Genomic DNA, 12,031 nt, shown 5'->3' on the forward strand with positions numbered 1-12,031 from the left:
TCAAATTCACCGTTTAACTACAGGCAAAACAAAGGGCTCCGAATGTTGTCTTATCCGTGCTCGTTCGGCTCTCGTGCTCCTGTGATACCGTCATCGTGTTTACTTGTAGTAATTCGATTATCTCATTTGTAACAGAATTCCAACATCCAAAAAGGAACCAGCGTGGAAGGAGCGAACGAATGGAACGCAACGAAAACAACGAAAGGTGTCATATGTAATGCCTAATCTATGTACAAGTCGGTCACGGCACGTTCTAGCCGTGCCAGAACGGAATGACGTCTGGTTGTTGTTGGGCGTGGTTGGGGTGGATGTAGGTGTGCGATAGTTTCTATCCGCCCTACACTCACGCACCGCCCGAAAGCTCCTTCAATGATATCTGAGCTCAGTGATGGTCAACTTGCAGCAGGGAGCTTTGAGCGGCCAGAAGATCGGAAGATCCACCAGTGGTCAAGCGTACCGTTGCAAGGTGCACCTATTGTGGGGAGGGGGGAGACTCGGCACCGGGGTCTTTACAGACAGGAATTGTCGTGCACGGCCGGGGGCAGTCCGCCGGGGACGTTGTCGCGCTTCAGCAACGTGGACGAATCGTGGCGACTGTTGGCCACGATCTGTCGGATGGTGGGCGCGTACGGTGGACGTCATAGGCGCAGCTCCGGCGGCTCCTTGCATCAAACCTGCGTGTGCGAGTTGGCGTGGATTGGGTCTGGGTCGGTGTGCGTCGCCGGGGTGTAGTACTAGAACGGATACTGCAATTAGTACGGTTCGGTTGCTGTCCCTGCGGTTCGTCGTGCAAAAGGGCACTCCACTCCGTCCCCCGTCCCCCGAGGGGAGGGGTGGAGTGCCGAGTGTGGGTTTCCACTTACCCCGATGCGCCCGTTGTCGTACTCCCGCGCGGTCGGTGGCATTGTGAGCCGGTTTTTCGAGTTGGAACTCGAAGTCATCGTGTCGGAGAGCGGGATGCGGTTGCTCGACCGGGCGGAGCTTTTCATGCAGAACTCGACCAGGGCCACGGCCAGCGCCACCAGTAGACCCCCGATGAGGATGTAGAAGATACCGGCCACGTTACTGAGCGACAACTCGTTCCTGGACGCGTCCTGCTTATCCGTGTGTTTGCACTCCGTCCGGTCGTACCACCATTTGTTCACGAGTTTGGTGAGTTCTCCGTTTTCTTTCAACGACAGCACTGCCAGGTTGATCGGATCTCTGGTGGAGATTATGAAAAAAAGAGTAGCAGTTGTTTATTAACCATATTAATTCATTTTATGGTTAAATTTATTGCATTAACAAATATTTTAATTGGTTCATTGAATAGTACGCCCAAATATATTAAATATAGATAATTTATTATTTTGAATAAATTAAGCATTGCAAGCTGCAGATCAACTCTTTTGATGGAAACTTTATGAATCTAAAAATTCAAAGCCACTCTTGAATGAACATTTCGTTTAAAGCTAATAGCTGTGATAGTGATTGCTTTCTTAATATACTGTTTAATGTTCTTAATTTGAAGAATTCCTTTGCTTCTCCGGCAAAAGCTAAATCCGGCCTCGTTTGGAATTCACACACATGCCAGAGAGGACATGTCACAGTGCTACCCACATTACTCATCCCGGATAAGATTGACAGAGCATCTGTGGAACATTGCAAACGTATAAATTTACTAAATTTATTTATTTACTAAATAAATACCATCTCAAAAATCTGCTCAAGAAATCAACCGAAAATTTTTGCTGAGTACTAAAACTATTAATTTAATCCATTGTTTTCTTACATCTTACACCGTTTTCGAGCCCAGGTAAGCATTGTCCAGCTGTAATGTTTCGTTTTGCAACATGGTATGTCACATAGATTTAAGATAACGTTTGCATTTAAAAAAGTAGACAAATTTGCATCGATGATAAGAAAAAAGTTAACCAAGCTAATTTAATGAAGTAAATTTTATTCTAAGTTACATCTTTTAAGACCTTTTGAAAAATATTCCGACGGCCAGTAAGGCGGCTTTACGATACTTGGCCGAAATTTTTGGTTATTGCGGACAAAACCAGTCATGTAGGCCTGTTTGTCAGTTGTTGTGAGGTATTCATGACCAAATGCTACTCCGTTAGGACTTTAAATATTGGAATAGGTCCTATCTTTAAGTGTTGTAAATGTTTTTTTGATTGATTGGCATAAGGAGAGTTGGCAGTGTATTTAAATTATATTTGACCCGTTCAAGTCCTCGGATTCGCTGTGTGCATGATTTACAGTGGTCAGGAATATCCAAACCATTGAATTGTCTTCTTTTTGATGTTTTCTGATAAAGTTGCATAATTCCGGAAGATACTGCACACTACGAACTTCTCCATACACCCGAAGTCTTGACAGGAAGAACAGAGACTTTGTGCAAATCATTCTCGCTGGTTTTCAGCCACGGTAGGGCGTTCTATGGGAGTTAAGGGACTCTTAAACATTTTAAATATATTGTAAAAATCTTCAAAAGCAATATTAAATATCAGCATTGTTTGCCACTTGCCTGGCGTCTGGCTTTAAATAATGGTTACGTGGTCCGCGATAAAGCTGGATGTTTTAACACACTATCAAATGTATATGGTTTAAAGTTTTGGCCACGGCGGATTTAATTAAAAAAATACAGTTGTCTAGCTTGTTCTAAATTGAAAAGAAATGAAATGTAATGAGCATGAAATAATTTTACTTATAACAGACAGTTGCTATCGTTTCCCGTTTTTGCATGAAAAGTAGATGAAATTTACCTATTGTTTTTTAATTAAACATTATTATAGACAAATAAAAATAAAAATGATAACATATTAAAAGAATATTTCCAATCATGAATCACACAAACATCATCTGGCACTATATCAAGCAAATTGACCAGTGCACAATTCCTGTTCCAACATACTGAATGGTTGAACTCACTTATGATTATTCCGCATACTAATGAACTTAAATTATTATCAAAATTCGCATTTGTATATGAAAATCAACGGGAAAAAGATTGAATCTTTCAATTGAGAATCAACAATAATAACAAAAGTTGGGTGTGCTTCGGGAGAAATGCCAGTATGCTAGGATGTAAAGATTCTCCTCAGCAGCAACATAACTCTGCCGTCAATGGATGTTTACATATAAGCTTAGCGGGGCGCAGAAAACCTCGACTGGAAAAGCTCTCCTGTCAAACAAATTATGCCGCCCGGAACAGTTCTTTCATCGCACTGCAGAGGCGCCGCCACACTGTAGTCTATTTATCCAACTACCTACTATTCGACTAATTTGGTCGATTGAAGATGGCTGGGACGCTGGAAGAAGTGGTTGGGTTCGGTATGTAGCTTGGAGAGCGTCTTTTATTTTCTTACCCAAGGGCTACGACACTGTTTCGCAGTGTTTGTTTTGGGCACTTGGTGAAACTAGTTGGCTTTCCACGTAAGTATGGGTGTGTGTGTGTGTAGGTCATAAGTAGCAATAGACACCAGGCTCTACGTCAGCTTGGTGCGCACGATGTCAGTTCCGGTTCCGTTCGCAGAGCAGATTCCCGGGGGGCATTCGGCGGTGTCCGCTGACGTCGGTGCATGCAGCGATGTTAGCACAGTTCATCTCAATCCGATTCATGGCAACCGGCGAGCTGGCTGCGGACGAATGCCCTCAAGGCCGTACGATTCTTCGTAAAATAGACTTTCCACCAGCAGAAGATACCAGTCGGGGCGAAGGAAGCTGCCAGGTCTGCCGTGTCTGAAGCGGATCTTGAACTGGACGTGCACTTCCTCACTCGCAGTGCTCTGGCCTTTCTAGGGCTCGCTGTACACAATCGCATTTGATGGTGGCTAATTGTTCCGTCGGAGCTCGGGCCGTGCCAAAAGGAATTCCACATGTGACGAAAAGCGGTGGCAATTCAGCTCTCGAACTCAATAGCACCACTGCAATCGCACGAGGCCAAGCCTTGCTAGCTACTTCATTATGCCGCAGTGAAATAGTGTCGCACCGGGACCCTTTCGGGGTGACCCTCCTACCTTCTGCCCCTTTGCTACCGGCTCCCCGCGCTTTTTTCCATTCTTCGTATGACCTACTGCCAGCCGACTGTAGCAATGGCCGCATCGGGTTGCTGTGAGTGCCTCTTTCTCCCATCCCAACCCCAACGGGTAGCAGCCCCGGAGGTTTGGGGGTGTTTTTGTTTTCTTTATATCTACTCCTTTCTCTCTTTCCCACACCCCTGAGGCCATCCTATGTTTTGGAGGGTGGAATGAGTGCAATCCTTTTCCCCCGCGCCGGCCCGCGGACATCTCGCATCTAGGAACATCCGAGATTTTTCATGTGTGTTTGTTTTCATTCCATTTCGCGTTTCAACCCGGGCCCCAGACTGGATGAAGAAAGCAAAACTGCACTGCCATCGCGGAGCTTCTCGTGCGGCACTAATGGGACACGGTCGGTTGGATTTTGTTTGAGTTGGTTTCGCGTTTTCTATGACGCGACGATTCGTTTTCCTTTTCTAGGCTAGATATCCTGCACGCTGCCCGTTTTTTTAAATATGTTTTTTTTATTTTCTTCCCTGCCCCCGTTTGATGCGGGGCCAGTTTTTTGTCGTTTCGGAATAAATTTAGACACTCTGAGCGGGCCGAGGGTTTGTTTCTGCTAGTTTCATGTCCAAGTCAATCCACTAGGGTAATTTCAGTTACAGTTATTCGTCCTTCCAAACAAAAAACGCTTCGAAAGCTGCACAAAAAATACGAACGGACGGGAATTCCTTCAAATGGACAAAGGAAAAGAAATGCACGATGCATGACGCGTTCGGTCGTCGGATTTGCGTGCAGTCAATGGGAAGCCACGCCTCGTGCATGCCTGGCGTGGTTGTCACAATTTGTCGACCCGAAGGTCGCCGGCAAAAGTGCTGGACGCCCTGGACACGCGGAGCGCCGATCCGACGGCGTGCACACCAAAATGAAACATGCACCGAGGTAGAGTAAATATTTTGAAATGTCCAGGGGGTTTTGTGCATTTTGCTGCTTTCACCCCCCTCCTCCACGTAGTGATTAGCCAACGGGGAATGGTTTTTGTTTATCAACCGCATTGTTGTTGGCATTCATTGTTCCGAATCGGTCATAACCAAATACAAATCATCCAACCTGCGAGGTTTCGTTTCCCGGTCGCATTAGCAGTGCATTTTAATTTGCTCACGAAAATCTGGTCTGAGGGAAGTAAATGCAGAAGGAATACCTTTCACCGATTCTATTAAAGCAGTATTGACGTTAGTTTAACTATGATTATGCACTTTTTTCTACGCTTGACGTAAAATAGTTTCTTTTGGCAAGAAGTATGACCGGTCTATGTTGAGCAAATGACGACTTTGGGACTGTTTTAACGTTCGAACACCATGCAACAGATTTTTCTAGTCGATTACGCTTAGTAACGTGTTTTTGATGATAATTATACTGGAATTGTAAGCCAAATCTACGAGATTTAAGGTTGTTGGAGGCAATAACAATCGGTTTTTTTTCCTCCCGATTCTAACACATAAAATTGTTGACATTGTTATAAGCTCATATGGAATAAATATAAAAATAAAAAGTAATAAGGATTGGTAATAAATCACTGGGTGAGCATAATATAAATCAGTAGAAAAACAAAAGCTTCCGAAACACGATCGAACAAGTTCTCCTTATTAATTGTCGTTCAGTTTCTATAAGATTTGCTTATAAATGCAAAATAGAAAAAAATTACCTTATCGGTTCAGTTTCTTCCTTGGGGAGGATGAATTCAAAATAATATGTCAACCTTTGTATTTTAGATCTTATGGGTAATTACAAACAGACAAAATGTACTCAAACGATTTGGCTGGAATTGAATAATTTTTCGCTTAAGTGTTTTTATGTTTGAAATATCTGAGAATGGGACCAAAATAAAAAAAATATACCAACTCAGATAATAATTGAAAATTTACATTTTAACAACATCAAAGCTTTCGGTACGTAATATGTCAAAAAATTTAATTTATAATTAAGCATTTGTTACCTATAAAAACATTTATTACTTTAACAACAACGCATGTGTGACAATGTTTGCAATATCGTTTAAATGTCATTCATTATTTCAAAAGTAAATAACGTAAGTACGGAAATCAGGATTTCCGGTCAGTATATATCGCGCGAAATGAAGATTAAGCTCTAATACAAACTTCATCCAACTACAGCAACCCTCGAACAATCATTGACCCATAATAGGAGGGAAATTGATTAAAGCTTATTTTAAGGACCTGTTGTGTATTTAAAAGCGTTTGGAGGCCCAAATGGTAGCAAATGTCGTCTCGATGAATTTTTAGCGTCGTTAAAGACTGCGAGAAATATCTCTCGTCGGAATCAAAAAGAAATATTAATAAAATAATTTTTATATTTTTTATTAAATCGTATAAATTAGTTTAAATCTTTACTTCACTGAATGGTGCAAACTTTATCAGACAAGCGGTAAATAGTAGAAATTGTTTAGCGATCACATGAAAAACGTGCGTAGAACCTACAGTTACTATAAAAACATTTTCGTTTCTTTTTTCATATGTATGTAGAGGACTACATGTTTTGAACTTTGGTCGCGCTTATGTTTTGTAAAATTAGATCCGGAAAAAATTATCAAAAACTCGGACAAATATTGCCTGATATTTCAGAAAAACTGTTAATCCATAACAGTTATTAATGTGAGCTGCACTGTAATCTTCTACTCAAGCTTTCGAAGCAATCGCTCGTAACTTCAACATTCCAGTACTGCACTCGGTAATGGGAAAGCTTCCTGAACGAAGCTTTTCTCAGCATGGCCGCCACTTCCGAAAAGATGCGATTCCTTTTTCGAAACATACTGCTAAGGAGTCGAAGCTTCATCGGATTCCTTAAAGATGGCGCTCGTGCCGCAGGATCCGTTTTTTTATAAGACATACAAACCGTGTAATGTTTGGAACGAGCTTTCGTATACTCATGTTTACTCATACCCACCGCGAACATGCAATTTACGTTTCGTTTAATGTCTTTCGCCGATTAGGCAACCCATGCACGTATTTTTTACTGCTTCTCACTCCATCCGCTCCATGGGAAAGGATAACGTATTTCCGCCTACCACGGCGCTCCCTCCCTAACATCAGTGATAAGACAAATCGGCCCGTCCGCACACACACTTACCGTAGCGGCGATCCCAAGGGCGTGGCAATGCCGAATCCTTTCGCGTCCAGGTTCCGACCGACCTTCATCGTGTCGCACGGCTCGCGCTCGTTGGTGTAGTCGTTCTTCGGCGACTCGATGAGCAGTGCGTACTTGCCCTTGGACGTGCGCACCCGCCGGATGCCCTCGTCGTACGTCTTCACGAAGACGTGCTTCCGGGAGTTCATGTACTCCCACATGCGGCTGTACAGGGAGATTTGCGACTTCTGCTGGCGCGCGAAACAGGGGGGAGGGGGGTTGTAGAAAAGGGGTGGGGAAAAATTAAATTAATGAGACCGATTCCCAGTGGGAGAAGGGTGTATGTGTGTGTTCATGTGTGTGTGATTGTGTTGGAAGATTACTGCTGCTGCTGACCTACCCGAAAGAAGTCCCAGGTCGAGCCGTGGATCAGCGTGCCGTACTGGACCTCGGTCTGCGAGGCCAGATCCTCGGGGGAGTTGATTGGTGTGACCATGCGCTCGACGGTGAGAAAGGCGGCCAGGTTGGCGGTGTAGGACGAGATCAGGATGAGCGTGAAGAACCACCAGACGGAGCCGACGATCCGGCCCGAGATCGAGCGGGGCGAAATGTCGCAGCCTTGCTGCATGAACGCGCCCAGGGCGAACCAGAACGAGTTGAGAATGCTAAACTCATTTACCGTCGCCTGCGGCACTGCGTCCGGTTGCTCGCCTGGACATTTCCGGTTGTCCAGTGGTAGCAGCAGCAGCATCGCCGTTGTTTCCGTGTCATCCGAAAGGACAAGCAGCAGTCGTGTCCCGGGACCAAGCCATAAAGTGTGTCACAAAGCAGGATTCCGGGGCGTCCCGTATCATGGCCGGATGTTGATGCACAAGCGGTGACACCAGCAGCAGCACGGGCAGCAACGACAGAAATGTGTCACGGCATCCGATCCGTGCAATGGAAGCGTTTGGAAACGAGAAACGAGAGTAAACATATGAGATAAGTGTGCCTGGTGCGCCCCCCGGGTTGCAACGTGTGTGCAGCGTGTTCCGGTCGGATGTGTTCACAACTCAACTCCGGCCACTTCCGGTCACTTTCCAGCGGGTGTGGGGAACAAGTTTGCACGGTGCGTTGCAACCGTAATGGGTCGCCCCATTCCGGGAGGGACGACTTCGCCTTGGACGTAGAAATTAATTACCGTTATAATTAACTAGTCGCCATTCGAAGGGCGAGAAGCGTGACACTATGTACAGCACGATGCTGACACCGAAGTAGCTGAACAGGACGCAAACCTGCGGATGGAAGACAGACACACACACCCGCAAGCATTAGCGAGATAACTCTTGGAAAGAAGGTCGGAAAAGGTAGCGCAGAAGGACGGCAATGCGACCCCACGACCACGGAACAACGGTAGCCTGAAGCTACCGGGTTCGCAGTATGTCCGCTGGCGGCGTGGCAGCTCGTCAGACGGCGTGCATTTAATGATGTTTGCCGGCGGGTGCTACCGAAACCGAACACCGGACCCTCCTCCCTTCCTAGTGAGCTGCAGCGAGCTGAACTCATTAGTGTGCGTAGGAAGGGGGGCCGTGAAAAACCCGTGGGCCCACTTACCGCTCCCCCTACTTACCCAAATTTCCTTGGACAGCGGATTGAGAAAGCTAAACACGCCGGGCTTCTGCTTGACCGGGCGCTTGATCATGATGGAGATGCCGAGCGACATGAACGGCTTGCTGAAGTCGATGACGCGCTCCCGCTCGGAGGTGATGGTCATCGGGGCGATGGCAAAGTCCGCCTCCCGGCGCACCAGCTCCCCGACCATACCGTCCCAGCCACCCTTCACCTCCGGGTTTTCCGATCCGTACTGGCCATCCTTGACAATGCGCAGCTCGTCTGCAAAATGGACGCGTGGAGGAGAGAACGACATGGATGTGAAGTGAGGGGCATTTTTGTATCTTTAACATATTACGGTGTCTCTTTGTTATCAACCGGAAGCGTCTCAGGGCGAGATGTTTCTCGGAAGCATGAAGTTTTTTTTCGAGTAGCTAGCCATGGAAGGACACTTGTCTTAAGCAAGGAGAGGAGAAACAAAAAAATCATCTAAATGAATAAATAAACTGTCCGGGCACAGGCCAAACCGTGGCCAGCCGTGGCCAAACCGCAAACGGGAAGTGGGGATAATTTTCGGCAGAGCAAACGCAGCCGCTTCCGACTTCAAAAGGCTCTGCAACTGTTCGGCAAAGAAAATTGTCCGTTATCTAGGGAACTAATTTGAAAGTTTTCAAATATAAACTTTCGCTAAAGTTTTGCCCTTTTTCCAGCTGGGCTAGCGTCCGTCCCGGTCCCGAACTTTCCCATCGGGGGATAAAGGGTTGACCGGCGCTTCGGGTGGTCAGTCGAGAAGGAGGCGTGAAAAAGGGAACACAACTGGGACCTGGGACCAGCGGGGGGGAAAAAACAGGGCACGAAGCGGTCGACCACGGGAGTTGGCAAATCGTTTCATGGTACTTTGATTACCTAATGAAATATATCTTCCCTCGGTCGGCCGCGGGCCGGAAGACGGAGTACGGGTGCGGTGGGGACACACATTTGGGAACAGTTCCTTCGACCTACGCACGAATGCGGAGATGTACGCATCGCCCGACCTGGGACGGGGTTCGAATGTGATAACTTTTATCTACCCGTCAGCCTCGGACCGGATGGTGCTTCCGGGTAAAGTTTTGGGCCGCCAAGTTTCGCCCGGGTAACTCGGGCGTGCGCGGGAAAGGGAGCCACCGGGCCACAAGGGACCGGGAGCGGGCGGGTGAAACATAAAGAGGCAGCAAATGAAAATATAGCGCACGGTACGGTGTTCGGTTTTAACATTAATCCCGGCCCCATATACGTGTTAATCAAAACAAGTGGCATCGGCAGCACGTGGCATCCCTTTATGATGCCGTGCGCACCTTTTGGCACAAAACAGGGAATCACCATTCGGGCTCATATTCAATACAATACGCTAAAATATTGTACCATAATCCACGATTAGCGGCTTGTTGTGGGATGATATCGTGCTGACGATGGGTTTCGGCGGACCCGGCGGAGTCTCGTAACGGGTGGCGGAAACGCGAAGGAGGAAGCCTGCTCAGTGCACCGTGAATCGCTCCGGAATGGTCTTTTGACGTGCCGGGGGCGCATTAGGTGTATTTATGTCCGGTGTGATGATGCTCATTAGTTTGGCGCATTGTTGACGACGTGAACGTCAACGGAAGAGATGGAGTGGATAGGAAAGGTGAGGTGTTGGAGCGAGGGGTGTTTAATTAGAGGGTTGGAAATGCGATTGGAATCGATTCTTGTTTGCTGGTCGAGGTGTTTTGTCAGCAATGAAATAATAATCCATACACAGTTTTCTATTGACTCTAACGAGCTGTTCAAGGGTTTTTTTTAAAGCGTCGTGTTTACTTTAGGATTTCATTTGAATATAGGCACGTACTACCTACTTCAAAGGACAGGAGGCGGTAGAGTTATTGAGAGATACAAACAAAATAACTGTCAATATTGGACAGTTTTATGTAATCCTCTGCTGTAAGCTTGTAGACTGTTTTCAACACAATTTGAACTTTTTTCTCAGTAATATGATAGTAATCTGTTAACTAAAAATTAAATTTCAGATTTAAAATGATTGCTAAAACTACACCACCAATAGGAAAAAACATCTTGATCAGGAAGTAAAATTACAAATTTAAATTTAATTGCTTTCCTTAGAAGCAGAATAAGTAAAATATAGTTCATGCCCTGTAAATTTTGTTATGTTTCTATCTTTACCATACTCGATAACAGTTTAAATTCAGCTTTTTAATGATTTCTAAGGATTAGTAACGAAAAGATTCAAAGGATTAAAGGATTGCATAAAAAACCTGTATAAAAAGCAGGTGGGTTGTAAAAAGAATCTTATTCATTTCCAATCCGTTTTATATTATGAATGATATCAAACCGTTCTCGACACCGATAGACAGGTTTATCCAATTGTTAAACACGTTTCACAAACTGTTTATTCAGTTGCGCGCAATGTAGTTATACAAAAAAACTATTCAAATTTGTCTATTTATCTGAGATTTTTGACACAGTCTGATATTTTCACGTAACATTTCAAAATATTTACTATATTACCAAACAATTTGGCATTGAACGAGCTTTGAAGCTTTTAGGAAGAAATTGTTTTGTAAAAAGAAAGATAAAAATTGTCAAGGATAAATATCAAAAAATCATGAGATACAGGGGACAGTCTATTTTTTATTGCCCCTTGCAAGACGGTTTGTTTTCCTACATAGTTTCTCTTGACACCTTGTGATTGTTTGTTTACGAAAGATGGAGCCTTCGAGCCAAGCTAGAATGATGTAACAAAATTGATTTGCGATACTCTGTGAATAATTGATCGCTAGAGTCCTACGGCGTCCTGTAGTTTGAAGTGTTTGTTTCCGTAATAGAAGGTGGATGCTCCGTGTATCAATCAGGGTCCAAGTTGGAAAGAGGAACAATGAACATATTCCGTAGCATCAATGGTGCTGTTCGGTAGATTTTATTCCCAATCCAGCATTCGTGCTTGAGCTTCGCTGCCAGAAGAAGCAGTCCAACCCTTACTGCGGCACTGTTTAAAAGTCAAGCAATATCAACGTAGGGCTGCTCTAACAGTAAACCGAAGGGGGTAGGGTGAAAGAAAAACAATTGCTGACAACTTTTGCATGTTTCCAAGCAAGTGCATGAATAATCGATGACCCGATGATGTGCCGATCGAACCCTAATGAAAATGGGAGCTGGGCTCCATCGAACCGGAGTGAGGTTTTAATTAAAAGTGGTAAAATTATCAGCTCCATTTTACTATCCAAACAAAGGCCGACCTTTGCCGGCCGATTGTCGTTGGCTGT

General features: G+C 45.1%; 1 protein-coding gene across 1 annotated transcript in view; it reads right to left on the reverse strand.

Annotated features, from left to right (window-relative positions):
- Nucleotides 1-668: 668 nt before the first annotated feature.
- Nucleotides 669-12,031, reverse strand: part of LOC131282030 (glutamate receptor 1-like) — a 69,398-nt gene continuing 58,035 nt past the window's right edge. Inside the window, exons 7-12 of the mRNA XM_058311412.1 lie at nt 8,758-9,020; nt 8,329-8,422; nt 7,549-7,859; nt 7,152-7,396; nt 864-1,203; nt 669-734 (exon numbers count right to left, since the gene is read on the reverse strand). Of these exons, the coding sequence (XP_058167395.1) occupies nt 669-734; nt 864-1,203; nt 7,152-7,396; nt 7,549-7,859; nt 8,329-8,422; nt 8,758-9,020 (1,319 nt within the window). The remainder of the gene's footprint in view (nt 735-863; nt 1,204-7,151; nt 7,397-7,548; nt 7,860-8,328; nt 8,423-8,757; nt 9,021-12,031) is intronic.

This window comes from Anopheles ziemanni, chromosome 2, assembly GCF_943734765.1.
Source record: "Anopheles ziemanni chromosome 2, idAnoZiCoDA_A2_x.2, whole genome shotgun sequence".
Lineage (NCBI taxonomy): Eukaryota > Metazoa > Arthropoda > Insecta > Diptera > Culicidae > Anopheles > Anopheles ziemanni.